Below are 27,206 nucleotides of genomic sequence, written 5' to 3' on the forward strand. Positions count from 1 at the left end.
AAAGAAAATGGTTGGACATTAAGATTGGCTTCCCCTTGGAGACAGGGTTTCACCATGTTGACCAAGCTGGTCTCAAACTCCTGACCTCAAGTAATCAACCCACCTCAGCCTCCCAAAGTCCTAGGATTACAGGCGTGAGCCATCGCGTCCAGCCTACAGTTTACCTTGTGTACTAATCTGTTTCACTCTCTAAATGAGCAAAGTGGGAGATCACTGTCATGACCGAAGTTACATGGCCAAGACAAACTATGGTCTGGGAGTCCCAGGTTCTCCTGTGTGGGCACTTTCCTAGCAGATGCTAAATGATGGGAAAGTCTGGGTCTCATGTTTCTGTGTGGTCCTCACCTCACTTGACTTCTGTTCTTTCTGTTTGCTCTGGGCTTCCGTGCTCTCATTGATACAGCTCTCAGTTTTCCATTGGTCCATATCCCATTCTGCCTTGGACACCTTTGCTTCTTGCTGCTCACTGATGAAACAGGAGGTCTGTCCTGGAGATGAGCTTGGTACAGGCCAACTGCACGTGGATCTCGGAGCAGTCCCTCTTCAAGGTCCAGATAACATGAGAAATGAGTCTTCTCACATCATTGTTGGGGATGAGGGGCCGTAGTTGCTGGTTTAGCTAAATTTCAAACTGATCACCTGGGGATAAGGGGCCGTAGTTGCTGGTTTAGCTAAATTTTAAACTGATCACCTGGGGATAAGAGCAGTGGGTAACTGAAGCTTTTGGGCTCGGGGGACAGGCCAGTGCCCATGTTGTTGTATTCCCATTGTGTTTCACAGTCTTCTCTAAGTTGAACACAGTGCCAACAGAATCTGCCTCAGGTGGGTTGTAGGTTGTGTTTTCAGAGACGGTGCCTTCTGGCATAGTAGTGTTCTCCATAAAAATGCTTTGTTCAAAGGCATTTCTTGCAGTGGCATTTTTAAAACATTCTGATGGAGCAAATACTTCCAGAAAAAGATTTTCCTGAAGACTCGGGTCTCCTAAAGATGAAAAAGCCCCTTGTGAAGGGGCATTTATGAGGCTCTTCGCTGCAGAGAATGGAGGCGTCTTTGCGAGAAAAGTCTATTGAGAGAACTTTTCTGAAATGTACAATTGGTTTTAACTCAACTTTGCATTTTCTAAAACCAAAATGGGTAAGTCTTTCGATCTGTTTCTGACCTCAGGCAGGGCTTTTGCAGGGGTGGAGGCAGAAGGCACGCCCAAGGGGAAGGGTTTCAGCAAAGAGGAGACTGCTGCCTTATGCTCTTGGGTGAATGAAGGCTTGATATAGACGGCGTTTCCTGCTAACTTCTCATGCACCTGTTCTATGTGAGGCCATTCCAGCTCCCTTGGAGCTGGACTCCGGAGCCTTTTTTCTTTGGCAGCGCTCTCCACAAATGCCCAGGCACCCTGTTCCCTCCTGTTGCTCTGCTTTCCCACCTGTTTGAAGTGACTTTTCTGGATGCTCCTTGGGCCCATGAGGATTCTCTTCACTCTCTGTAGGCTTTTGCCTACACTTTGAATCTTAGCCAGGCTGTTTTCCTGTGGTTGGACAATTTCTAATTTCATGAGTTGTTGGACGCAGGCTGAAGAGAGGGACTCTTTGTATGGTTTTTCAGAATACCCATCTTTTACATTTGAAAAAAACAGGTAACCATAAGGTTAGCTGTTGGCAGAGCTAGCTGAGGTTTTATTTTGGACAAAAAAAAAAAGCAGTTGAATTGTTTTGTAGCCGAAGGCATGGGCATGGGGGGTGCCCAGGTAGTAAACTCCCCTGTGGGTAGACTGAGGGCTAGGGCTGGGCCTCAAGTGGGTCTCTGGTTCCCTGTGCTATTCCTCCGCTCTCCAGGAGAGCCGCAGGAGGGTCAGGCTGGGAGGGGCTGCCGCAGCTGTTCACTTGGGCAGGATGTCAGAGGACTAGGACACCAGCTTCCCATCATGGGTCTTGATCTTCACAAACACAGCCCTGGTGGTGCTGGTGCAGCTGAAGGAGGTGGAGCCCACGCCAGAGCCAAAGCAGGGGCTTGTGAGGCCTCCATAGGCCGAGTTCAGACCACCTGCATAACTGCTGGTGGTCTTCGTATAGATACTCATGTTCTGCATCCCAGACTCCAGCCAGCTCTCCTCGCCCTCCAGCAGCTTCCTGTGGGTGGCTATCTCGATGTCCAGAGCCAGCTTGACGTTCATCAGCTCCTGGTACTCAAGCAGCTGCCACGCCATGTCCTGCTTCGCCCGCTGCAGGGAGACCTCCAGCTCGGACAGTTTGGCATTGGCATCCTTAAGGGCCAGCTCCCCACGCTGCTCGGCATCTGCAATGCGGGCCTCCAGGGAAGCCCTGTGGCCTTTGAGGCCCTCAGTCTCAGCCTGGAGTCGGCTGATGTTCCGGTTCATCTCGGAAATCTCAGTCTCTGTACACCACAGGTCATCCTTGTGCTTCCCAGCCAGCGTCTGCAGCTCCTCATACTTGATCTGGTACATGCTCTCAGCTTGGCCTGGCTGCAGTTGGCGATCTCCTCGTATGGCGCCTTGACCTCAGAAATGATGCTGTTCATGCCCAAGGAAAGACTGTTGTCCATGGACAGCACCACAGATGTGTCCGAGATCTGGGACTGCAGCTCCCAGATCTCCTCTTCATATAGCTGCTTGAGGAAATTGATCTCATCAGGCAGCCCTTCCAGGTGAGACTCCAGCTCTACCTTGTTCATGTAACCTTCATCCACATCCTTTTGATGAGGACAATTTCATTCTCCACCTCTGCACACTTATGGTTCTCATCCTCATACTTGTTCTTGAAGTCCTCCACCAGCCCCTGCGTGTTGCCAAGCTCCGCCTCCAGCTTCAGCTTCTCCTGGCCCAGAGTCTTCAGCTGCCGCCTAAGGTTGTTGATGTAGCTCTCGAACATGTTGTCCATGTTTCTCTGAGCTGTCTTCTGCTGCTGCAGGAGGCTCCACTTAGTCTCCAGCATCTTGTTCAGCTACTCCAGGAACCATACCTTGTCTATGAAGGAGGCAAACTTGTTGTTGAGGGTCTTGATCTGCTGCTTCTCCTGGGTGTGCACGGCCTGGATGTTGGGGTCCATCTCCAGGTTAAGAGGGCTCAGCAGGCTCTGGTTGACCATGATGGCGGTGATGCCTCCCATGCCACTGGCCCCACCATAGCCTCCACCCAGGCCACCCCGGAAGCTGCTGCTGCCCACTTGGGAGAAGCTCGAGGAGCTTATGTGGTCACCGGGCCCACTCGTGTAGGAGTGGCTGCTGAAGGCCCAGGGCCCAGAGGTGGACACCTTGTAGGACTTCTGGGCCACCCTGACAGACATGGTGGAGGCAGAAGTGGGGGCAGGAAGGTCGAACCAGATGGAGATCCCAGAAGGAGCGGAGAAGCTGCTTCTTGGTCTTGTCAGTTAACTTTACCACATATCATCTCATGACCGGAGGAATTTACAAGAGGGTATATCCACGTTTCTTGTGATTTATCCACGTTTCTCGTGACCTTCCCTGTGCTGCATGCAGGGTTATAAGTAGGGTTTGCTTAGTGTAGCAAGTCTGGTGACCTTGCTGTGGCACTTAGATAAGGGTTCAGGAATGCAGTTGCAGAGTATTCAGGGTAAGGGTCAGCTGCACTATGGCAGGGAGGCGGTTCCTGGGGCAGCTTGTCCCTAACAGTAACAACATTGAGTCTACATCTTACAGATTTTTCTTTAAGAAATAAGGCAAGACGTAATTTAGTGTGTCATTGATGTCCAGCTGCTCACTCCCAAAGCCTGACAAGTTGATGCCATTGCTGTCTGAGGCCATCTCCGGCTCAATAGTCAGCTCAGTGCTCATGTGCTTTTTCCGGGCTTATAATACCTTCATGAATGCTCCTTCTGGATTCCCTACAGATGCTTCTTCAACTGTCATGTAAGATACAATAAGTCTTCTGAGTTTCTCTTATAGAGTTTAGCTTGTTAATTTCCTTATCCTTTGTTCTCAAACTCAACTTTCTTGTTCTTCCTTGCCCCTAGTTACCGTAAACAGCCTACCCTCTTCCCATCAGCTCTAGTCAATAACTCACATCTGTTCCCTTGGTTACCTGTACCCCATGTTCCCCTGAAACTGCACGTCTCACACGCTCCACCTCTGTCCTCCTCCCCTTCTGTATTCAAAACAATATGTACAAATAGCCAATCGGGTCAGCTCAAATTGTGCGATCCAACCCCAGTCCATGGGGGAGTGGCACAGAGATAGGAACTGCGTTAAGGATAAAAACCCCTGGTCTCCTTTGTTCTCTGTGCTCTTGCGATCTTGAGTGACGCAAGTGGCACCCTTCTGCAGAAGTAAATTGCTTTGCTGAAATAATTAAAAAAAAAAAAAAAGATTGGCTTCCCCTTTTAAAACGAAACACAAAACCACCAAGGTATCAGCAGAGAATGAATGAAAGACTGAATCTATGGTGTGTAGCCAGCAGTCTCTCATTGCCCTGTGGTTCTCACTCTGCTTTTTGCTGCCACTATCCCAGCCGGCCTCCAGGGGGAATACTTCTCCACTGCCCAAAAGTCAGCTCAACTCCCTTCCACTCACTGGATTCATTTAGCATTTCCAGTTATTTTTCACTTCGCTAAGTGAGCACGAAAAGGATCTCTACAGAGAATACACAGGCAGCACAGATACTACAAAACTTATTAACATCAGGTTTCTTATATTATCCTACCTCACAGCAAACTGCCACCCACAGGCCACATGCAGCTCACTACATGTTTCTGTGTGGCTAGCAAGCTAAGTAAGAATGGACATGTGCCCATAAATAAAGTTTTACTAGAGCACAGCCATGCCTTTTCCTTTACATTTTACATATGGCTGCTTTCATGCTATAGTGGCAGAGTTGAGTAGACATGATGGAGACCATCTGGCCCTGGAAGTCTAAAATATTTAGTATTTAGCTCTTTACTGAACACATTTGTTAACCCCTGCCCAAGATGACTGGCCTCCTAGAAGTTCATAGATGTTGCTCCATCTCAGTGTCTAGACCCAAGTCTGCCTCTTCATAAATCCTTAAGTCTTTCTTCTCCTATCCCTTTCCACTCTTCTTCCACTTTTTTTTTTTTTTTTTTTTTTTTTTCTGAGATGGAGTTTTGCTCTTGTTGCCCAGGCTGGAGTGTAATGGCGCAATCCCAGCTCACTGCAACTTCTGCCTCCCAGGTTCAAGCGATTCTCCTGCCTCAGCCTCCCTAGTAGCTTGGATTACAGGCATGCATCACTACACCTGGCTAATTTTTTGTGTGTTTTTAGTAGACATGGGTTTTCACCATGTTGGTCAGGCTGGTCTCGAACTCCTGACCTCAGGTGATCTGCCCACCTCAGCCTCCCTAAGTGCTGGGATTACAGACGTGAGCCACCGTATCTGGACTCTTTCCACTCTTTATCTCCCAGAGGAAGACTCAAGACAGGAGGCAGAACAGAAAGTGGCAAACAAATCTTTTCAGTTCATCTATCCATGAACAATATACAGAAGGAAATCGTGCAGGCATGGAGGGGCTTCCCCTCCTTTGTCAGGAACAGATTCAAGTATTTCCTTAAGTACTAAAACTCTAAGTCGAGAAGGAAAAGCCAACACTAAGTTCCACACAGGTAAGAGCCGGATGACCACGTTAAGATGGCAATGGCCAGTTAGGCAGTTGCCCAGGGCAAAACTGTAAGAGGCACTACATCACTGGGTGTGTATCAAGATCAAGATAGGTATCTGCCAGAAACTGATCCTAACTGGAAGAAATATTTTGATAAGCTACTAGGGGAGAGAGTGACTGACTGATGAGATTTAAAACAACAGGTAATCACCAAACTGGCTTTTAAGGTCTGGTTAATGGGAAGGTTTTGTTCTGTTAAATGCCGTGTGCCAAGCCCAGCCAACTTGCTTTCTTTTCTGCTCTTCTCCCACACAGGACTCGGCCTCTCCAATGAACAAACATGGAACACATATTTACAGATGCAGCTCTGAAGAGGCACCTAATTATTAGCATGACCATGTCACTCCCCCAAGCCCTATTTATAACTCTACACTGTGGACTTAGTCCAATACAGTTAAAAATATCATGAGAAGGAAGGTGTGAGAGCAATTCAGCCACAACACATCAACACACTAAGCCCAGGCTCTGGCTGATGATCTGTTTGGCAGGGCATAAGTCTCCTTCCCGTCTCCCAGCTCCCTGAAGGAATTTGCAAGTTGGTTCAAGAGGGCAATCTTCCCAGATATATTTTTTCAACACAAACATAATTTATAGGTTAAAATTTTATCTTACTTTAAAGAGGCCTATCTGAAAAAGCTACATAATGTATGATTTCAACTATATGACATTCTGAATGTTAAATAAAAATTATAGGAGGCTGTTGTTGACTGAGCTCCTGTACTAGGCCTCAGCAGAGCAGATCAAACCAAAATAGTCACTCATGCTAAGTACCACTTAATCAAAATGAAACTTTAACGAAGCAGGTAGATCCGCAAACAGACCAGTTTTTCCTGAAAACTTGAGATTCCAGTTCACCTGAGTAAGGAAGTTCTCTCTGCATTTTTTTGAAACAGGTTTTGCTCTGCTCTGTCACCCAGGTCAGAGTGCAGTGGCACAACCATGGTTCACTACAGAGTCAACCTCCTGGGCTCAAGCAATCCTCCCAGCTCAGCCTCCTGAGAAGCTGGGGCTACAGGTGTATGCCACCATGCCCAGCTAATTTTTTATTTTTATTTTTTTGTAGAGATGGGGATCTTACTATGTTGCCAAGGCTGGTCTCAAAATCCTTAGCTCTAGCAATCCTCCTACCTTGGCCTCCCAAAATGCTGAGATTACAGACGTAAGTCACCACACTGGCCGGTTCTCTCTGCTTTTACCCTTTCTAGAAAAGTAACCTGAAGTAATCTCATGTTAATCAATCAGTTTTTTTCCTACTGTTCTGTTTCTTTGTTCCTTACAAAACCCACTATACTTCCATGAAAGTGCTCATTGTATTTTGTAGAATGGATGCTTTCCTGATTCATGAATGACAAATAAAAAACAATTTTATCTTCGACTACATTTGTTGTAATTTTGTCTTTTGACATGGAAAAGAAAAAACTATGGAGACAGTGAAAGGATCAGTGGTTACCATGGGTTAAGTAGAGGAAGGCATGAATAAACAGAGCACAGAGAATGTTTATGGCAGTGAAGTTATTCTTTACAATATTGCAACGGTGAATACAAGTCATTTGTATTACATTTGTCCAAACCCACAACATGTACAACCAAGAATGAACCCTGATGTAAAGTGTGGACTTGGAGTGATAAAGACCTGTCAAGTCTGTTCATTGATTCTAACAAGTGTACCACTCTGGTGGGGAATGTTGAAGAATGGGATGCTATGCAGGCAAGGAGGCAGGAGGTATGTGAGAACCCTCTGTACTTTCTGTTCAATTTTGCCATGAACCTACAAAGTCTACTCTTCCAGGGGAGCGGGGCGGCAGTGCGAGAGTTGGCTCTGAAGAGTGGTGAGTCAGAAGAGACCTCAGGCAGCAAGCAACTTGGGCCATGGCCTCTGACCTAGACTTCTCACCTCCAGAGGTGCCCAAGCCCACTTTCCTGGAGAACCCGCTACGGTATGGACTCTTCCTGGGAGCCATCTTCCAACTCATCTGTGTGCTGGCCCTCATCATACCCATTCTCAAGTCCCACGAGGCGGACGCTGAACCATCAGAGCCCAGAAGTGCTGACGTGACAAGGAAGCCCAAGGCTACCGTTCCTTCTGTGAACAACAGGCCCGAGAAAGAGATCAAGAAGCAGCGGTAAAAGAGGAGGCCCAAGGAGCCAGACGGGCAGGGAGAGGGACATGGGGACAGCCCTCCTGGGAATCTATATCCTGTTCTCCCCCTCCGTCCCAGGCTCAGCATCTGAGCAGGCTGTGACGCCCTCTGACCTCAGAGATCCAGACAGTCATGACAGTTCCCAGGCTCCAGCTGGGCAGTCCACCACTTCTTCCTCCTTCTGCTTCTGTGATGGTTTAGAGTCAAGGGGACTGAAACACACTGTGACTGTATTAGGAGGTTTGTTCAGAAGTTGGGTCAGCTTACAGAGTCACATTTTCTTACTTAGTCATGTGTCCAGCCTTGAGTCACCCCCTCCTTGTGAGTTTACACTACATTTTGGAGTTATTGTCTAATGCTGAAAAGCACACCCTCTCCCATTATTTGTGCACTACGGATCTCCTGCTAATCAGTCACCTTTTTTTGCTGCTGTGTAGACAGAGCCAGGCCTCACCTGTTTGTTTAGGCCAAGACGCCATGGCCATGCAACGTTAGTGATCCCACTAGCTGCAACAGCCAGGCCCAGAAAATGCCTGACATGAGAGCCAGCAGACGGCCAGCAGACGGCCCAGGCCAGGGTAGGCAGTGCCTGCTTCTGCTCCATCAGGTGCAGGGGATTTGGCTGAAGGCATGCATAGTTCCTGGGCACAAACTTCCTGAGCTTCTGAAATCGGAGGCTCATCAATTTCAGACCAACCTCTTTTCAACCCTTCAACCCATCATAGCACGCTCAAGGTGTGCCTTTTACTTCCACCTGTACATCCCCCATTCCTTCAATTCTTTCATTCCCTAACCAGTGAGAGTTCCTGGTGGAAGTGTGGTGAATAAACTGACATGCATGCTAAAAAAAAAAAATAGTCTATTAAAAATTTTTCTCTTACTAAGAGAAAATACCAAAAAAAAAAAAAAAAAAAAGTTATAGAGGTTTAAATTACATTTAAAATTACTATTCCAAATGCTAATCAACCAACTTAATTTGGTTCCAGATTGGTCTGACCCTATTTGATCATACTGAAATTCTGAGCCTTATTTAGAGCAAATAGCAGCTCAGGGTTACCTCTCATGACTAAGGACCCATATCAGTCTGAGTTGTTAAGCAAACCCATGAACCCTAAAACAAATAAGAGTATCATTTGTCAACCATTTACTACACATCAGCCTCTAAAGTAGGCACTCATACACTCTTATCTTCATAATAAACATGTACAGTAAATACCATTTAATAGAGGAAGAAACTAAAGCTCCAAAAAGTGAAGAAGCTTTCTTGAGGTCCCACAACTAAGCAGAAGTATGTACACTGAGGAAAGAAACGAACCTAGTCTAACACCAAGGTCTGAATTCTTTGGACTATACTACAACGCCTCATGCTGCATATACTTACACGTTTATACCAGCTGGTAACTGCAACAACAACAATAATAGTTAAAAGTTACTGCCTGTGACCCTACTGGAGTAGGTACTATTATCATCCCCATTTATCAACAAAGACTACGAGGCCCATACTCAAATGGCTATTAAGTGGTAGAGGACTGACTCAGAACCAGGAAAGATGGCTCCAGGGTCCATATACTTAGTCATTACCTAGTACTACCGTTAATGTCACAACACCATCAACATTTACAACGTCAGTGCTACTTATAAAGCAGCAACCATGAAACAAACATGCCATGTGTGCGCCTCGGCTAGTTATTTATAATTGACACCGTATTTACTCTGTTTACTGTACATCAACAAACCATGTGTCATCAGAGCATGCAAATGACAATATCATCAGTCTCATTTTCTCAGTAAGCTTCTGGACTCCATCATTATGCCTGATTATAGATATAGAGACTACTTAACCAGGTATAGCTTTTCTGCTCCCCAATTCTGCTTCAGACCAATGTCAGACTTGGGATTTCAGGAGCCAAGCAAAATATAACAGTACTGAGAAAAGAAGCACCGGAAAGAGCGAGTCCCCAGCTCGAGCTCAGGCAAGCCACTCCTGGCCTATCTCACAGAGGTCTTTGGGGAAGGGAAGGCACCCAGGAGAACTGGAGGGGAGTCACAGGGTGAAGGAAGCTCCCGGATGAACTTTGTAATATTTTCGACAAGCATGAATCTTCCTGAGCAGAATCCAGGAGCTTGGGGGTGGTGAACAGGAAGTACAGATATGGGTACAGCCAAAGGTGTGAGCAGGTGGGGAGGGGTGAGGCCTGAGAACCATGCTTGCTTTCTCAGCAGGGAGGCTTATAGCCTGGGGCAAGATCTCAGCCCTGCTCACCAGATGCCTGGATATAAACTGATATAAACTCAATGCTGTTGGGGGGGCACACTAGGAGTGAGACTGGTCTTGCTGGCTTCATGGAAGCTGGGTAAGGCCTGTCTTTTTGTTTTGTTTTGTTTTGTTTTTCGAGACGCAGTCTCGCTCTGTCGCCCAGACTGGAGTGCAGTGGCACGATCTCTGCTCACTGCAAGCTCTGCCTCCCGGGTTCACGCCATTCTCCTGCCTCAGACTCCCAAGTAGCTGGGACTACAGGCACCCGCCACCACGCCCAGCTAACTTTTTTGTATTTTTAGTAGAGATGGGGTTTCACTGTGTTAGCCAGGATGGTCTCGATCTCCTGACTCGTGATTCACCTGCCTCAGCCTCCCAAAGTGCTGGGATTACAGGCGTGAGCCACCGCACCCAGCCGGGTGAGGCCTGTCAGTGCTGGCTTTTCCCCACTTCCCTAGTGACCTGTGTGATGCAGCAGAGGCAATCATAATCCCCTGGCAACATAATTCCATTAGCCTGAGAACCCCATAGTGGTCATGGCAGGCCCCACTCAAAAAGAGTCTGAGCTCAGACCCGCCTAACCCTGTCCTCACCTGATGGATTTTCTCTACCAGACCTGGTAGCCAAAGACAAATGACATAAACCCTTGGGACCTCTATGGCCCTGCCCATCACCTGAGAAACCCAAGTACTCATCCTGGCCAATGTAGGGCAAGATTATATCCCCCTTCTACTACTGCAGCTAGTGCTTTCTTGAAAGGGCCACCTCCTGGCCAGAGACCAATCAACTCAAACTGATAAAAGAACAACCCTGCTCTAAAGAAGAAAACAAGTAATTCCACTGCCTGCAATATCCTGGTTAACCAGAAGTACTGAGTCTGTTCACACAACAACTTCACTGCTAGCATAACCAGCATTTGAGAAAGCCAGTGCACTAAACGAAGCTACAACCAAGGACTTCCACAGATGTCGCTTCATTCCCCTGCCACCTCCACTGGAGCAGGTGCTGGTATCCATGGCTAGGAGACCTGAACATGGATCACATCACAGGACTCTTTGCAGACAATCTCCAGCATCAGCCTGCAGGCCAGTAGCCCTGCTGGGTGGCTAGACTCGCAGGGCAATAACAATCACTGCAGTCTGGCTCTCAGAAATCCCCGTCCCTAGGGGAAGGGGGAGAGCACCACATCAAGGGATTACCCCATGGGACAAAACAATCTAAACAGCAACTCTTGAGTTCCAAATCTTTCCACTGAAACAGTCTACCCAAATGAGAAGGAACCAGTTAGAGTGACTCTGGTAATATGACAAAACAAGGTTCTATAACACCCCCAAAAGATCACACTAGCTCTCCAGCAATGGATCGAACAAAGAAGAAATCTCTGAACTGCCAAATAAACAATTCAGAAGGTTGATTATCAGGCTACTCAAGCAGGCACCAGAGAAAGGTGAAAACCAACTTAAAGAAATTTAAAAAACAATGCAGGATATTAATGAAAAGGTCTCCAGAGAAACAGATATCATAAAGAAAAAACAATCACAACTTCTGAAAATGAAAGACATACTTAGAGAAATGCAAAATACACTGGAGAGTTTCAACAACAGAACTGAACAAGGGAAGGAAAAAAGATAAATGAAACAAAAACTAGTTTTGTGAAAAGATAAACGAAATTGATAGACCACTAGTGAGATTAATCAAGAAGAGAGAAGATCCAAATAAGCTCAATTAGAAATGAAATGGGAGATATTACAATTGATACCACAGAAATACAAAAGATCATTCAAGGCTACTATGAATACCTTTATGTGCACATACTAGAAAACCTAGAGGAAATGGATAAACACCTGGAAATATACAATCTTTCCAGATTGAAACAGGAAGAAATAGAAACTCTGAGCAGACCAATAACAAGTAGTGAGGTGGAAACAGTAATTTAAAAACTGCTGACCAAAAAAAAGTCCAGGACCAAATGGATTCACAGTTGAATTCTATCAGATGTTCAAAGAAAGATTGGTACCAATCCTACTGAAAATACTCCAAAAAATAGAGAAAGAGGGAATTCTCCCTAAATAATTATATGAAGCCAGTATTAGCATATACCAAAATGAGAAAAGGACATAACAAACAAAAACTACAGACCAATATCCCTGATGAGCATAGCTGCAAAGAGCCTCAACAAAACACTAGCTAACCAAATCCAACAGGATACCAAAAAGATAGTACACCACAATCAAATGGGTTTCATACCAGGGAGGCAGGTACATATGCAAGTCAATAAATGTGATACATCCATATAAAAAAAGAATTAAAAACAAAAATCATATGATCAACTCAACAAATGCAGAAAAAGCATTTGAGAAAGTCCAGCATCCTTTATGATTAACATCCTCAGCAAAATTGGCATAGAAGGGACATACCTTAAGGAAATAAAAGTCATCTGCAACAAACCGACAGCCAACATTGTACTGACCAGGGAAAAGTTGAAAGTATTCCCCCTGAGAACTGGAACAAGACAAGGATGCCCACTTTCACCACTTCCCTTTGATATAGTACTGGAAGACCTGGCCAGAGCAATCAGACAACAGACAGAAATAAAGGGCATCCAAATCAGTAAAGAGGAAGTAAAATTGTTGCTGTTCACTGATGATATGATCATATACATAGAAAACCCTAAAGACTCATCCAAAGAGTTCCTTACCTGACAAATAAATTCAGGAAAGTTTTGGAATACCAAATCAATGTACACAAATCAGTAGCACTCCTACACACCAACAGCAACCAAGCTGAGAATCAAATCAAGAACTCAACCCGTTTTACAATAGCTGCAAAAAAATAAAATAAAATACTTAGGAATATACCTAACCAAGGACATGAAAGACCTCTACAAGGAAAACTACAAAACACTGCTAAAAGAAGTCATAGATAACACTAACAAATGTAAACACATCCCATGCTCATGAATGAATAAAATCAATATTGTGAAAATGACCATACTGTCATAAGCAATCTATAAATTCAGTACAAGTCCCATCAAAATACCATCATCATTCTTCACAGAACTCACAAAAGCAAAACTAAAATTCATATAAAACTCAAAAAGAGCCCACATAGCCAAAGAAAGACTACACAAAAAGAATAAATCCTGAGGCATCACATTACCTGACTTCAAACTCTACTGTAAGGATATAGTCACAAAAACAGCATGCTACAAGTATAAAACCAGGCACATAGACCAGTGGAACAGAATAGAGAACCCAGAAATAAAGCCAAATACTTACAGCCAACTGATCTTTGACAAAGGAAACAAAAAGATAAAGTAAGGAAAGGACACCCTATTCAACAAATGATGCTGGGATAATTGGCAAGACACATGCAGAAGAATGAAACTGGATCCTCATCTCTCACCTTATATAAATATCAACTCGATAGATCAAAGTCTTAAATCTAAGACCTGAAACCATTTAAAAAAAACTAGAAGATAACATCAGAAAAACTCTTCTAGACACTGGTTTAGGAAAAGACTTCATGACTAAGAACCCAAAAGCAAATGCAACAAAAACAAAGATAAATAGATGGAACCTAACTAACCTAAAAAGCTTCTGTGCAGCAAAAGAAATAATCAGCAGAGTAAACAGACAACACACAGAGTGGGAGAAAATCTTCACAAACTATGCATCCAACAAAGGACTAATATCCAGAATCTACAAGGAACTCCAATAAATTAGCAAGAAAAATCAAATAATCCCATCAAAAAGTGGGCTAAGGACATGAATAGACAATTCTCAAAAGAAAATAGATACACAAGTAGCAGAAAAATAAAAAAATGTTTAACATCACTAACTATCAGGGAAATGGAAATCAAAACCACAATGAGATACCCCTTTATCCTGCAAGAATGGCCATAATTAAAAAATCAAAAAAAAAAAAAAAAACAGATGTTGGCACAGATGTGGTTAAAAAAAGGAACACTTTTACACTGCTGGATGGAATGTAAACTAGTACAACTAAGGAAAACAGTTAAGGAGATTCCTTAAAGAACTAAATGTAGAACTACCATTGATCCAGCAATCCCACTATTGGGTACCTACTCAGAGGAAAAGAAGTGATAATATAAAAAAGACACTTGGATACACATGTTTATAGCAGCACAACTTGCAATTGCAAAAATTGTGTTATATGTGGTATATGTTATACATAATACGGAATACTACTCAGCCATAAAAAGGAACAAAATAAAGTGGAGTTGCAGACCACTATTCTAAGTGAAGTAACTCAGGAATGGAAAGCCAAGTATTGTATGTTCTCACTTATAAGTAGGAGCTAAGCTATCAGGATGCAAAAGGCTTAAGAATGATATAGTGGCCTTTTACCTCGTTGCACTTCGGAGAGCAAGATGGGTCACCAGCAGCTGTACTGGAGCCACCCGCGAAAATTCAGCCAGGGTTCTCGCTCTTGTCGCGTGTGTTCAAACCGGCACGGTCTGATCCGGAAATATGGCCTCAATATGTGCCGCCAGTGTTTCCGTCAGTACGCGAAGGATATGGGTTTCATTAAGTTGGACTAAATGATCTTCCTTCAAAGCATTATCCAAGGTCATCTACTCAGTGAAAAACCATGATAGTTCTTTGTACATAAAATAAACATTTGAAAAAACCAAAAAAAAAAAAAAAAAAAAAAAGAATGATATAGTGCACTCTGGAGACTGGCAGGTAAGGATGGGAAGAGGGTGAGGGATAAAAGACTACACACTGGGTGCACTGTATACTGCTTGGGTGATGGGTGCAACAAAATCTCAGAAATAACCACTGAAGAACTTCATGTTACCAAACAGCACCTCAGCAGGTCACAGTTTTTTTCCTGGTAAAGTGACCCAAACCTTCATTCCTGAAGGGTCTGGGCCAATTGTAGTCCTGCCCAGATTGGGCTGTTGTAGTTTCTCATTGACCTTAATCTCAGGGCATGGTAATACAATGAGACACCCCAAGGGATCTCCTGTATTCCATGCATACTCTTCCTTATCTCCACTGTGGAGTAGTAGACTGATTTTGTCTTGATAGTCTGGGTCAATCACCCTAGCCAACACTGTAACTCCCTTCTTATCCTGTTGACTTAAACGTAGGAGGAGCCCGAAGTGTTCAGGTGGTAATCTTAACTTCTAGTTTAATGGAATCATTGTGCCTCCTGGTGGCAGCACTTCTCCCTCTGGAACTGAGACTTCTAGACCAGCAGAATGTAATGTTGCGGGAACAGAAAGAAAATTTTGCTAGTGGATCACTAGGGGTGATGGTGAGTGGTTCCACTTCCACTTCCACCCCTTGATTCCTGGACCTATGAATCTTGCCTATGGGAGAAACAGTACCATATATCGAATTCTGATTCAGAGCATACATGGTCTTCTGGAGAACTTTGCCGCAGCCCTGAAAAGTATCGTCACCTAGTTGGCATTGTAATTGTGACGACAGAAGGCCATTCCACCATTCTATCAATCCAGCTGCTTCAGGATGATAGGAAACATGGTAAGACCAGTGAATTCCATGAGCACAAGCCCACTGCCACACTTCTTTCGTTGTAAAGTGAGGGCCTTGGTCAGAGGCAATGCTGTGTGGATTACCACGATGGTGGATAAGGCATTCTGTGAGTCCATGAATGGTAGTCTTGGCAGAAGCATTGCGTGCAGGATATGCAAAATATCCAGAGTAAGAGTCCATTCCAGTGAGAACAAACCTCTGCCCTTTCCATGATGGAAGCGGTTCAATATAATCAACCTGCCACCAGGTAGCTGGCTGATCACCCCCAGGTATGGTGCCATATCACGGGCTCAGTGTCGGTCTCTGCTGCTGGCAAATTGGACACTCAGCAGTGGCCATAGCCAGGTCAGCCTTGCTGAGTGGAAATCCATGTTGCTGAGCCCAAGCATAACCTCCATCCCTGCCACCATGGCCACATTGTTCATGGGCCCATTGGGTGATGACAGGGATGGGTGGGGAAAGAGGTTGAGTGGTATCCACAGAATGAGTCATCCTATTCAGTTGAGTATTAAAATCCTCCTCTGCCAAGGTCACCCATTGGTGAGCACTTACATGGGATACAAATATCTTCATAGTTCTTGACCATTCAGAGAGGTCCATCCACATACCTCTTCCCCAAATTTTGTCACAATTTTCTAATCATGCTTCTTCCAAGAGACTGATCACCCAGCCAAACCATTGGCTATAGCCCATGAATCAACATATAGCTGCACATCTGGCCATTTTTCCTTCCATGTAAAGTGCACAACCAGGTGCACTGCTCGAAGTCCCGCCCACTGGGAAGACTTCCCTTCACCGCTGTCCTTCAGCGATGTCCTAGAAAGGAGCTGTAGTGCTGCAGCTGTCCACTTTCAGGTGGTGCCTCCATATCATGCAGAACCATCTATGAACCAGGCCCTAGTCTTCTCTTCCTCTGTCAACTGATCATAGGGAACTCCCCATGAGGCTACTGGTGCAGGCTGGGGGAGAAAAGACAGGGTGGCAGGAGTGAGCCACTTCTGCCTTCGAGCCACTTTCTCATGTAACTTAATTGTGCCTTCAGGACCTGCTTGAGCCCAATCATGTATATACCACTTCCATTTGCTGTGCACAACCCACTCTATGGCTAGATGGGTCAGAAAGCACCCACTTCATGATAGGCAGTTCAGGTCGCATAGTGACTTGATGACCCATAGTCAAAGGTTCGGTTTCCACCAAAGCCCAGTAACAGGCTAAGAGCTCTCTCTCAAAAGGAGAGTAGTTATCTGCAGAAGATGGCAGAGCCTTGATCCAAAATCCTAGCAGCCTCTGCTATGATTCAACTATGAGGGCCTCCCAGAGACTCCAAACATCATCTCTATCTGCCACTGAACCTCAAGCACCATTGGATCTGTTAGGTCATATAGCCCAAGTGGCAGAGCAGCTTACACAGCAGCCTGGACCTGTTGCAGAACCTTCTTCTGTTCTGGACTCCTCTCAAAACTGGCAGCCTTTTGAGTCACCTGATAAATGGGTCAGAATAACACAACCACATGCAGAATGTGTTGCCTCCAAAATCCAAATAGGCCCACAGGGCATTGTGCCTCTTTCTTAGCTGTAGAAGCGGACAAATGCAGCAACTTATCCTTCACCTTAGAAGCAATATCTCAATAGGCCCCACACCACTGGACCCCTAAAAATTTTACTGAGGTAGAAGTTCCCTGAATTTTAGTTGGATTTATTTCCCATCCTCTGGCACACAAATGTCTCACCAAGTCCAGTACGTTTGCTACTTCTTGCTCACTGGATCCAATCAGCACACTGGTCCAGCATAATGGACCAGTGTGATACCTTGTGGAAGTGAAAGTGATCAAAGTCTCTTCAAACAAGATTATGACATAAAGCCAGAGAGTTGATATATCCCTGAGGTAGGACAGCAAAGATATATTGCTGGCCTTGCTAGCTGAAGGCAAATTGCTTCTGGTGGGCCTTATGGACAGGAATGGAGAAAAAGCCATTTGCCAAATCAATGACTGCATACCAGGTGCCAGGAGATGTGTTAATTTGCTCAAGCAATGAAACCACTTATAGTACAGCAGCTGCAATTGGAGTCCCCACTTGGTCAAGTTTATAACAATCCACTGTCATTCTCCAAGATCCTTCTGTCCTCTGCACAGGCCAAATAGGAGAGTTAAACATGGATGTGATGGGAATCACCACCCTTGAGACTTTCAAGTCCTTGATGGTGGCACTAATCTTTGCAATCCCTCCAGGGATGCGATATTGTTTTTGATTTACTATTTTTCTAGGTGGGGCAACTCTAAGGGCTTCCATCTGGCCTTTCCCATCATAATAACCCTCACCCTATAAGTCAGGGAGCCAATGTGGAGGTTCTGCTAGCTGCTAAGTATGTCTATGCCAATTATGCATTCTGGCACTGGGAAATGACCACCCGATGAATCCAGGGACCCACTGGACCCACTATAAGTCAGACCTGAGCTAAAACTCCATTAATTACCTGATCTCCATAAGCCTCTACTTCAACTGGAGGACCACAATGACATTTTGGGTCCCTTAGTATCAATGTCAGCTCAGAGCCAGTGTCCAGTAGTCCCTAAAATGTCTGATCATTTCCCTTTCTTCAATGCAGTTACCCTGGTAATAGGCTGGGCATCTCCTTGGGGAAGGATGGGAGAAATATTAACAGTATAAACAGTCACTAGCATAGTGGGGTCCTTTTCAAGGAGACCCAGCCTCCCCTTCATTCAAGGGGTTCTGGGCCTGTAAATTTTGTAGTTGAGTGACTGCAGTTCCCACTGTTAGATCTGACATACACAGAGGAGCAATTACAGGACTCTTCAGAGATGCAGTTGCTGCCGTCAAAAATCTATTTCGCAAAGCATTTGTCAAGGGTATATCTTCTGAACCCTCCCAGCTGGGATGGGTAGGTCTAAAGTGACCAATCCACTCCAGCATCCAATCTCCCTAAACCTTTGGATCCCTTCCTCTGCATCAAACTGAGAGAGATCAGGCATTTCTAGCTTGCTCACAGTGGGCCATTTTTTATCCATATTTCAGCTAACCAAGCAAATAAACTATTAGAACCATTAAAACTTTTTTAACTCCCAGAGCTGCAACATTAAAAGCAGAATCTCTATTTAGTGGGTTCAAATCAATAAATCCAGCCTGATCCAACTCTGTGTTCCTTCCACCATTATCTCACACCCTTAATATCCATTCCTGTGCCCGTTCTCCAGATTTCTGCTTATATAAATTAGAAAATCAAGCAGTCCTTTTATAGTGTAGCACACCTCCTCATGGGTCACTCTGAACCTCACCTCTAGGGGTCCACTGGGACTTTAGTCTAGGTATAGGTCTAGACTAAACAGGGGTGTTGGGGGTGGCTCTTGAGGAGAATCAACATTATTTTGCCTGGCAACTGCCTCAGAGGAGGCCATCACTGTTGCCTCAAGCAGTGCAGGGTTTATCTCCTCAGACAAAGGTGGGAAGGTTGATGGCAGCATGGGTTAGGGAGGGGATGTTGCCACTACTGGAGATGAAGAAGCTGCTTCTTCTGGCAAAAAAGGTTCATCAGAGTTTACAAGCTCAGCGTCCCCAGCTTCATCAGGCCCCCTACACATCCCCAGTCCAAGTTGCAGGGTCCCATTCTTTTCCAATCAATGCCCTCACTTTAACAGTAGACACCTGGAAAGGCTGTGCATGCACCTTTCGTGGCAGGTCAGCCATTCACATGATAAGAGCTTGTGTCTATTTTTCCACAGTTTCAGCTCTTTCTCTATAGGAGATAAGACTCTCACTCAGGGCAATCTAGCAGGGGTGAGGCTCAGTACTGCTTCTGAAGCTGGGAGTTATAATCCCTGAGCTCATCATTTTTCTTTCATCACTTTGTCCAGTGAACGTAGGAGCAAGCAACCAGTTTTATTATGTTCCTTGTCTCTCCACATATGGTCAAAGGTATTATGTTTAGAGTCACTAAACTCCTTGCCTCTCACAAGCAGTGAATCAGGAGTATCAAATGCATTTATTTTGCATAACTCTCTAAACAGTTCATGCCAAGGACTATTGGTGTTCTCCATACTTTTAGAAATAGAGTCCTTAGGCCAGACGCGGTAGCTCACATCTGTAATCCCAGCAGTTTGGAGGCCAAGGCGGGCAGATTACGAGGTCAGGAGATCGAGACTGTCTTGGCTAACATGGTGAAACTCCACCTCTACTAAAAATACAAAAAATTAGCCAGGCATGGTGGCGGGTGCCTGTAGTCCCAGCTCAGGAGGCTGAAGCAGGAGAATGGCATGAACCCAGGAGGCAGAGCTTACAGTGAGCAGAGATTGTGCCACTGCACTCCAGCCTGGGTGAGAGAGCGAGACTCCATCTCAAAAAAAAAAAAAAAAAAGATACAGAATCCTTAGCATTTTTTGGTCTAATCAAATTAAGCAGTCAACTCCAGAAACCCCAAAATCAATAAAAGAACTCCATCCTTAATATTCTGTTCCTCTAGAACTACCCCTGGTACCAAAATCTGTATTAGTCAGGGTTCCCTAGAGGGACAGAACGAATAGGATAGATAGATAGATATATAAAGGGGAGTCTACTAAGGAGTATTAACTCACATGATCACAAGGTCCCATAATAGGCCATCTGGAAGCTGAGGAGCAAGGAAGCCAGTCCAATTCCCAAAGCTGAAGCACTTGGAGTCTGATGTTTGAGGGTAGGAAGCATCCAGCACGGAGAAAGATAGAGGCTGGGAGGTTAAGTCACTCTAGTCTTTTCACGTTCTTCTGTCTGCTTTTTATTCTGGCTCTGTTGGCAGTTGATTAGATGGTGCCCACCCAGAATAAAGGTGGGTCTGCCTTTCCCAGTCCACTGAGTCAAATGTTAATCTCCTTTGACAATACCCTCACAGACACACCCAGGATCAGTACTTTGTATCTTTCAATCCAATCAAGTTGACACTCAGTATTAACCATCACAGTGTTTCATTCAGAAGCTATATTCTCCAAACTTCAGTTTCTCCTCTGTCAAATAGGATCTTCAGCTATGACTCTTACTTCAAAGGGTACACAGGTACAAGAGATCTCCAGCCCACGAGTCTGGCAACATGTTTTGGTCAACCTTAACATTATATTTTTCTAAAATCCTTAAGTTAGTAAATATTGTTTCCCACCTAACACAGCTCTAAGTGAAAAAAGTTGCAATTTAAGGAGAGTCCTTATTTTCTGACCAAAGAGACTACAATTTAAAAGGGAAAACAAGACAAACCATTTGCTTGGCCCACTATAAGTGCCAGGCGTTATGCAAGGTTTTTAAGGAGACACAGAGACAAGTGACACCTGACTAAAGCGTAGCGGTGGGGTTCCCAGCACTGGAACTCATGAAAGGTTAGAATAAATGTCTGGAGACAGATTCCTAGCTGATAGGAAGAGTCAGAGGAGGAGATCACACTTGCTCAGGGAGTGAGGCTGGGCAGCTACATGGTTCCACTGCCTCTGAGACAAAGCCAGGAGGTGACTGTAGCTGACAGGTGGAAGACGCAGTTGGTGAAATATTTTCTGCATGGGTTTGAGCCCCAGCTTAATCCTAATACCTGTGAGTCTTTGTGAAGCTCATAAAACATCTCTGTACACCTGTTTTCTCAGTTCTATAACGGAGATAGTAAACATACCTACATGCCTCACAGGATCAGTACAAGGAGTGCACGAGATAATTATCAAAAGTGCTTAGAACAGTTCTTGGTACATAGTGTGCACTTAACAAATGATAGCTATCATTTCTATTACATGTACTGATCTGAAATGATATCTAAGATATATTAAGTTAAAGAAAAAAGTCAATATAAAACTATATATATATATATATATATAGAAGGCAATCATCTGTGGGGGGAAAATACATAAATCCATATATGATTATCTGTCTGTATATGTTTATAACATATATGGAAGAATACACAAGAAACTGGTTAATCGTGGTTGTTTCTATACAAGGGAACTGGAGACCTAGAAGACAGGGATGCTTTTCATAACATAGCCTACCTTTAAAACTGTTTACTATTGGCCAGGCAAGGTGGCTTATGCCTGTAATCCCAACATTTTGGGAGGCCAAGGTGGGCGGATCACGAGGTCAGGAGTTCAAGACCAGCCTGGCCAACATGGTTAAATACCATCTCTACTAAAAATACAAAAATTAGCTAGGTGGTGGTGGGTGCCTGTAATCCCAGCTACTCGGGAGGCTGAGGCAGGAGAATCACTTGAACCCGGGAAGCAGAGGTTGCAGTGAGCCAAGATAGTGCCATTGCACTCCAGCCTAGGTGACAGAGCAAGACTCCATCTAAAAACAACAACAACAACAACAACAACAAAAACCGTTTAGTATTTATATGCTTTACCTGTTTCTAAATGTCATTAAAATTAATTTATCTCTTTTTAAAAAAAAGAAAACAATGAGCTAGGTTGATAGTGGTAGAAATGGTAAGGAATGGTTATAAGACACTATAGATTGGACTTAAAAGATCCAGTACCTAACAACAGACATGAGGGGGAAAAAAAAAAAAAAAAAAAAAAAAAAAAACGGATCCAAGATCCTAGGCTTAGTTTACTGAGAAAATACTTATGCTTTTATTGTAAATAGGTAAAATAAGAGAAAGTAAGGGTTGGGAGAATTGAGAGAAGAAATATTTGGATATATGGAGTTTCACATGCCATGAAGACACTGAGGTTGGAGAGTTGAACAGAATTTCTAGCTGGAAATCAGGTGAGATGTGGTGGTTAGACACAAGCATTTCAGCAATTGTGGTACAGAAGGGATGGTTGAAACGAAGAGAATTCCAAGAGATGGAGAACACAGAAAGAAGTGATATGTGAATTAACCCTGAGAAAATATTTACATTTTTTGAGAGCTTTTAGCAAATGGGGTGATTTTAGTGGTATATTTTGAACAAAAGTATATTGTACTCATGTCTCTATTTTCATCAGACACATTTGAATTAAAATAATAACTGTTCCATTTGTTTACTATTTAGTGTTTCTGCCAATAGGCAGCATGCAATGGTGAAAAGAACATCGGTGTTTGAATCCTTGCTCCATCATCCATTAGGTGCATAATCTTAGGCAATAACTTCTCTGAGCCTCAGTCAATGTGAATTATTATACCTTTTCCAGAACGTTGTTGTGGAAATTACATGAACACGTGCACGTGAAAGGGCCAAGAAAAGTGCACCACACGTGGAAGACATAAAATAAATGCTACATGAAAATGAATTGTATAGGCTGATTACATATATTTATACTTATATACGATAAGGACCAGCCAACGCTTTCCTAAAAATTCAGCTCTCAGGTGGTCCTTTGATTTTCAGTTTGGGGCCATACAAAGCAAATCCTCCCATACCCTAAACGCACCTCATGTGGCATCAAACAAAAAAGCCTATGTCCAGGTTTAAGGATCAGGATTTTTTAAACCATTTTTTTCCAAATGAGGGCTTAAAAACCTTGGACTTTTCTCTTCCCAGAAATTGAACAACGTTATTAATTGACAACTATTTCTGTTTAAATTAAATTTCAAATGCAGAGTCATTAGCTATTTTATCTCCTTAATGTCACACTTGATAGATGCAGTCAACCTTTTTTTTTTTAATTTTACTTTAAGTCAGTCAAATTTTTAGAAGAAGACATACATATCTTTAAAGGGTCATTTCCTAAAAAGCTTTTGAGATCATTTCACATCACAAAATGATCACTGAAGCCAAACATTTCATTATTTTTTCTTTTTTAATTTAAAAATATTTTCTATCATTCCCAGTATTAAAACAAATATTTCATTCTTACAAGTCTTAAGATCTCTGCGGAAGGTTAGTATAACAACCGGAAAACCTTCTGTTTTAAGAAAAAATGTATGTTTAGTCATTTTGGATTATAATAATGGGACTTTCTTCTCTGAAACACATCAAAAATATTTCACGAGTCATAATGGTATTGTGGTTACGCTGAAGAAAAAGGAAGTCCTTATCTTTAGAGACCCATACTGAAATGTTTGTGGATGAAATAATGTGATAACTGGGATTACTTTATAATACTAAGGGGGCCAGGAGCAGCAGCTCACACCTATAATCCCTATACTTTGGGAGGCTGAGGTGGGAATATTGCTTGAGCCCGGGAGTTTGAGACCATCCTGTGCAACATAGGGAGACCCTGTCTCTACAAAAAAGAAACAAATTAGCTGGGTATGGTGGTGTGAACCTGTAGTCCTAGCTACTTGGGAGGCTGAGGCAGGAGGATCGCCTGAGTCCAGGAGGTGAAGCCTGTAGTGAGCCATGACCATGCCACTGCAATTCAGCCTGGGTGACAGAGTAATACCCTATCTCAAAAAATATATGTATAAAATAAAAAAATAACAAAACAAAATAATAAGGGATGGCACAGTGGATAGAGATGAAACAAAATTAGCCATGAATTGATCATGTTGAAGCCAGGTGATGGATACATGAAATTTCATTTTGCAAGTATCTGTATTTAACTATTTGTTTGAAATTCACCAAAAGTTTAACAAAATTCACATAGAAACTGCTTATTTGCTACTTAAAGAATACAAAAGTATAATGTACACTGATGCACATACATTGTTAGAATGTACTTATGAGTGATAACCTGCAGATTGGAGACTCCATAGACAGACTCATGGCTCCTTAGAAAGAATGACTGTGGGTGGAGGAGACCCAAGCAGAAAAAGCAGAGTCCAGGCTTAGAGTGCAGCTTCTCGCTTACCTGTGCAGTCTAATTTTGAGTGGCCTCTTTGTAGTTAAGAGACAGGAGCTCACATTCTCTATCTACTAACCCAAAAGCCTTGTGTGTACTCCTTGCCATGGCTCAGCTCCAAACACACTTCTACACTGATAACAAGAAATATGCCGTAGATGATGTTTCCTTCTCAGTCCCTGCCACCTCTGAATTTGCTGACCTTAGTAACACCATCAATAAATTACTAAAGGACAAAAATGAGTTCCACAAACATATGGAGTTGTATTTCCTTATTAAGGGCCAGTTTCTGCGAATGTCCTTGATCAAACACACGGAACTGGAGAACATGTCATCAGAAGTAGTTGTGAAAATAGAATACGTGAAGTACACAGCACCCCAGCCAGAGCAATGCATGTTCCATGATGACTGGATCATTTCAGTTAAAGGGGCAGAGGAATGGATCTTGACTGGTTCTTATGATAAGACCTCTCGAATCCAGTCCTTGGAAGGAAAGTCAATAATTACAATTGTGGGACATACGGATGTTGTAAAAGATGTGGCCTGGGCAAAAAAAAAAAAGACAGTTTGTCTTCCTTATGTTTGAGTGCCTTTATGGATCCGACTATTCTCTTATGGGAGTGGAACAGAGAGAAACAAAGTGAAAGCCCGACTGTGCTGCCGAGGTCATGCTGGAAGTGAGAGTCTATAGCTGTTGATAACTCAGGAACTAAATTTTGTAGTGGCTCCTGGGATAAGATGCTAAAGATCTGGTCTACAGTCCCTACAGAAGAAGAAGACGAAATGGAGGAATCCACAAATTGACAGAGAACACAGAGCAGTTAGGACTCCCATAGTGACCGTCTCTGGTCACAAGGAAGCAATTTCCTCAGTTCTGTGGTCAGATGCTGAAGAAATCTGCAGTGCATCTTGGGACCATACAATCAGAGTGTAGGATGTTAAGTCTGACAGTCTGAAGTCAAACTCTGACAGGAAATAAAGTGCTTAATTGTATTTCCCATTCTCCAACTTTGTAAGCAGTTAGCATCTGGAAGCACAGATAGGCATACCAGACTGTGGGATCCCTGAACTAAAGACCATTCTTTGATGTCACTGTCCCTAACTTCACATACAGGTTGGGTGACATTAGTAAAATGGTCTCCTACCCATGAACAGCAGCTGATTTCAGGATCTTTAGATACCATTGTCAAGTTGTGGGATACAAGAAGTTGCATGATCTGGCTGCTCATGAAGACAAAGTTTGTAGTGTAGACTAGATAGGGACACAGTGCTACTTTTCAGTGGACAGGCAGACAATAAATTGTATTCCTACAGATATTCACCTACCACTTTCCATGTGGGGACATGAAAGTGAATGATAAATTGATCATAGAGATTCTTTATACAAATGAAATTGGTAGAAAATCATGAAATTACATTGATGCATATGCAGAAAGCAACCGTTCAAAGTTTATATAATGTTTTCACTCTTCATAACAGCTAACATTTAACTATCTTTTTCTTATTTTGTATTTATAATACAATAGTTTGTGTTTATAAAATGAAAAGAATGATTGTGACTAGCTTGTTAATCACATGTATAGCTACTATGATGTACTCTTATAGTTTATAGTTAATAAATTTACACATCTAAAATATATCTTTCTCTGGCCATTTGTCCCAATTGCATGTGAAGAATATAAGGTAATAATAAAATTTACAGAAAAAGTACTAAGTATCTGATGCCTGCCACTTTTTGGTATATGTGTATATTTACATACTTATAATTTTTATTTTTAAGTGTAGACTTTGAATAAGAACACATCTTTATAATGGGGTCTATGACGCTATTTGAAATAATTCTGGATCTATATTTACAGACACAGACAAATATATTCACGATATGTTTTAAATGTTAAAGTAGCTAACAAAACCACCTTAGGTGATGATTTCATTTTTATGTTATTATATTTGTCTATATACACTTAGAAAACAATGTGGAAAGATAAACACTAGTAATTTTACAGTGGTAAAGACTTTTATATCTGCTTTATATTATGTGTTTTATTGGCTTTTCTTCCTTCTTTATATTTTCTGTATTTCTTTTATCCAATGAACATTAAATAAATACATATTTTTAAAAGAATTTTAATCTTTTAACCTTTTTAAAGATTAAAAGAGAAGGAATAACAATATTATATCAGTATATGGGAATTTAGTGCATGATAAAAGTAATATGTCAGTGGACAAGAGAGAAATTGTTCAAATAATGAGTTATAGGCAACCAATTAACTATTTGGAAGAAACTTCAAATGAATCAAAATTTTAAATACAGGAACCATAAAGTAGCTGAGAGGAATTATTTTTAAGCAAACTACCAAAGACAGAAACAACCATAAAAGAAAAACAAAAGATTTCAACATACATAGCTTTACAACATCCATATGACAAAATACTTCATTAATAAATAGGACATTTGGGGATTTATTTTGAATTTGAATTTTTGAAAATATATAACAAAGGGGCCTTATAAATCTGTATTAAAGAGGCCAGCCATGGTGGCTCACACCTGTAATCCCAGCACTTTGGGACGCTGAGGTGGGCAGATTGCCTGAGCTCAGGAGTTCAAGACCAGCTTGACCAACACAGTGAGACCATGAGAATCGCTTGAACCTGGGAGGCAGAGAATGCAGTGAGGAAGATGATGCCACTTCACTCCAACCTGGGTGACAGAGTGAGACTCTATCTCAAAAAAAAAAAAAAAAAAAAAGCCAAAAAAAAAAATTGCCATTAAAGATAAATAGCTAAAAGAAAAACAGATAAAGAAGATGAATTAGAAATGCCCACATCACCAATAAACACATGAAATAAACATATATATTTGACCTTACTAGAAAATAAATTGATTTTGATTTGTTTCTTAAATAATA

General features: G+C 42.9%; 2 protein-coding genes and 4 pseudogenes across 14 annotated transcripts in view; 3 read left to right on the forward strand and 3 right to left on the reverse strand.

The window, feature by feature from the left end:
* Positions 1 to 27,206, reverse strand: part of MANBA (mannosidase beta) — a 135,692-nt gene that overhangs the window by 101,928 nt on the left and 6,558 nt on the right. For 2 of the 13 annotated variants that reach the window (XM_074040226.1, XM_065545276.2), the window contains exons 1-2: positions 692 to 2,136; positions 346 to 639 (exon numbers count right to left, since the gene is read on the reverse strand). The exons of 9 other annotated variants lie outside the window; for them this stretch is intronic. In XM_074040226.1, the coding sequence (XP_073896327.1) occupies positions 346 to 395 (50 nt within the window). In that variant the 5' untranslated portion in view covers positions 396 to 639; positions 692 to 2,136. Of the gene's footprint in view, positions 1 to 345; positions 2,137 to 27,206 lie in introns of those variants that run through there. 2 more of the 13 variants (XM_074040225.1, XM_074040224.1) reach the window with 1 other exon arrangement.
* Positions 1,874 to 3,413, reverse strand: LOC107129796 (keratin, type II cytoskeletal 8 pseudogene; annotated as a pseudogene).
* LOC123573603 (protein MANBAL pseudogene) lies at positions 7,512 to 7,769 on the forward strand (annotated as a pseudogene).
* Positions 14,402 to 14,652, forward strand: LOC107129797 (small ribosomal subunit protein uS14-like). The gene has a single exon (XM_045392706.3). It carries the CDS (start codon positions 14,434 to 14,436, stop codon positions 14,602 to 14,604), a length of 171 nt encoding a protein of 56 aa, XP_045248641.1. The 5' UTR covers positions 14,402 to 14,433; the 3' UTR covers positions 14,605 to 14,652.
* Positions 15,063 to 16,302, reverse strand: LOC141410327 (uncharacterized; annotated as a pseudogene).
* LOC102139379 (ribosome biogenesis protein WDR12 pseudogene) lies at positions 24,404 to 25,645 on the forward strand (annotated as a pseudogene).

Source organism: Macaca fascicularis, chromosome 5, assembly GCF_037993035.2.
Source record: "Macaca fascicularis isolate 582-1 chromosome 5, T2T-MFA8v1.1".
In the NCBI taxonomy this organism is placed as follows: Eukaryota; Metazoa; Chordata; class Mammalia; order Primates; family Cercopithecidae; genus Macaca; species Macaca fascicularis.

Bases quoted from the DNA above. Each gene is read 5' to 3' on its own strand.
- LOC107129797 (XM_045392706.3), top strand. From the start codon at position 14,434: ATGGGTCACCAGCAGCTGTACTGGAGCCACCCGCGAAAATTCAGCCAG.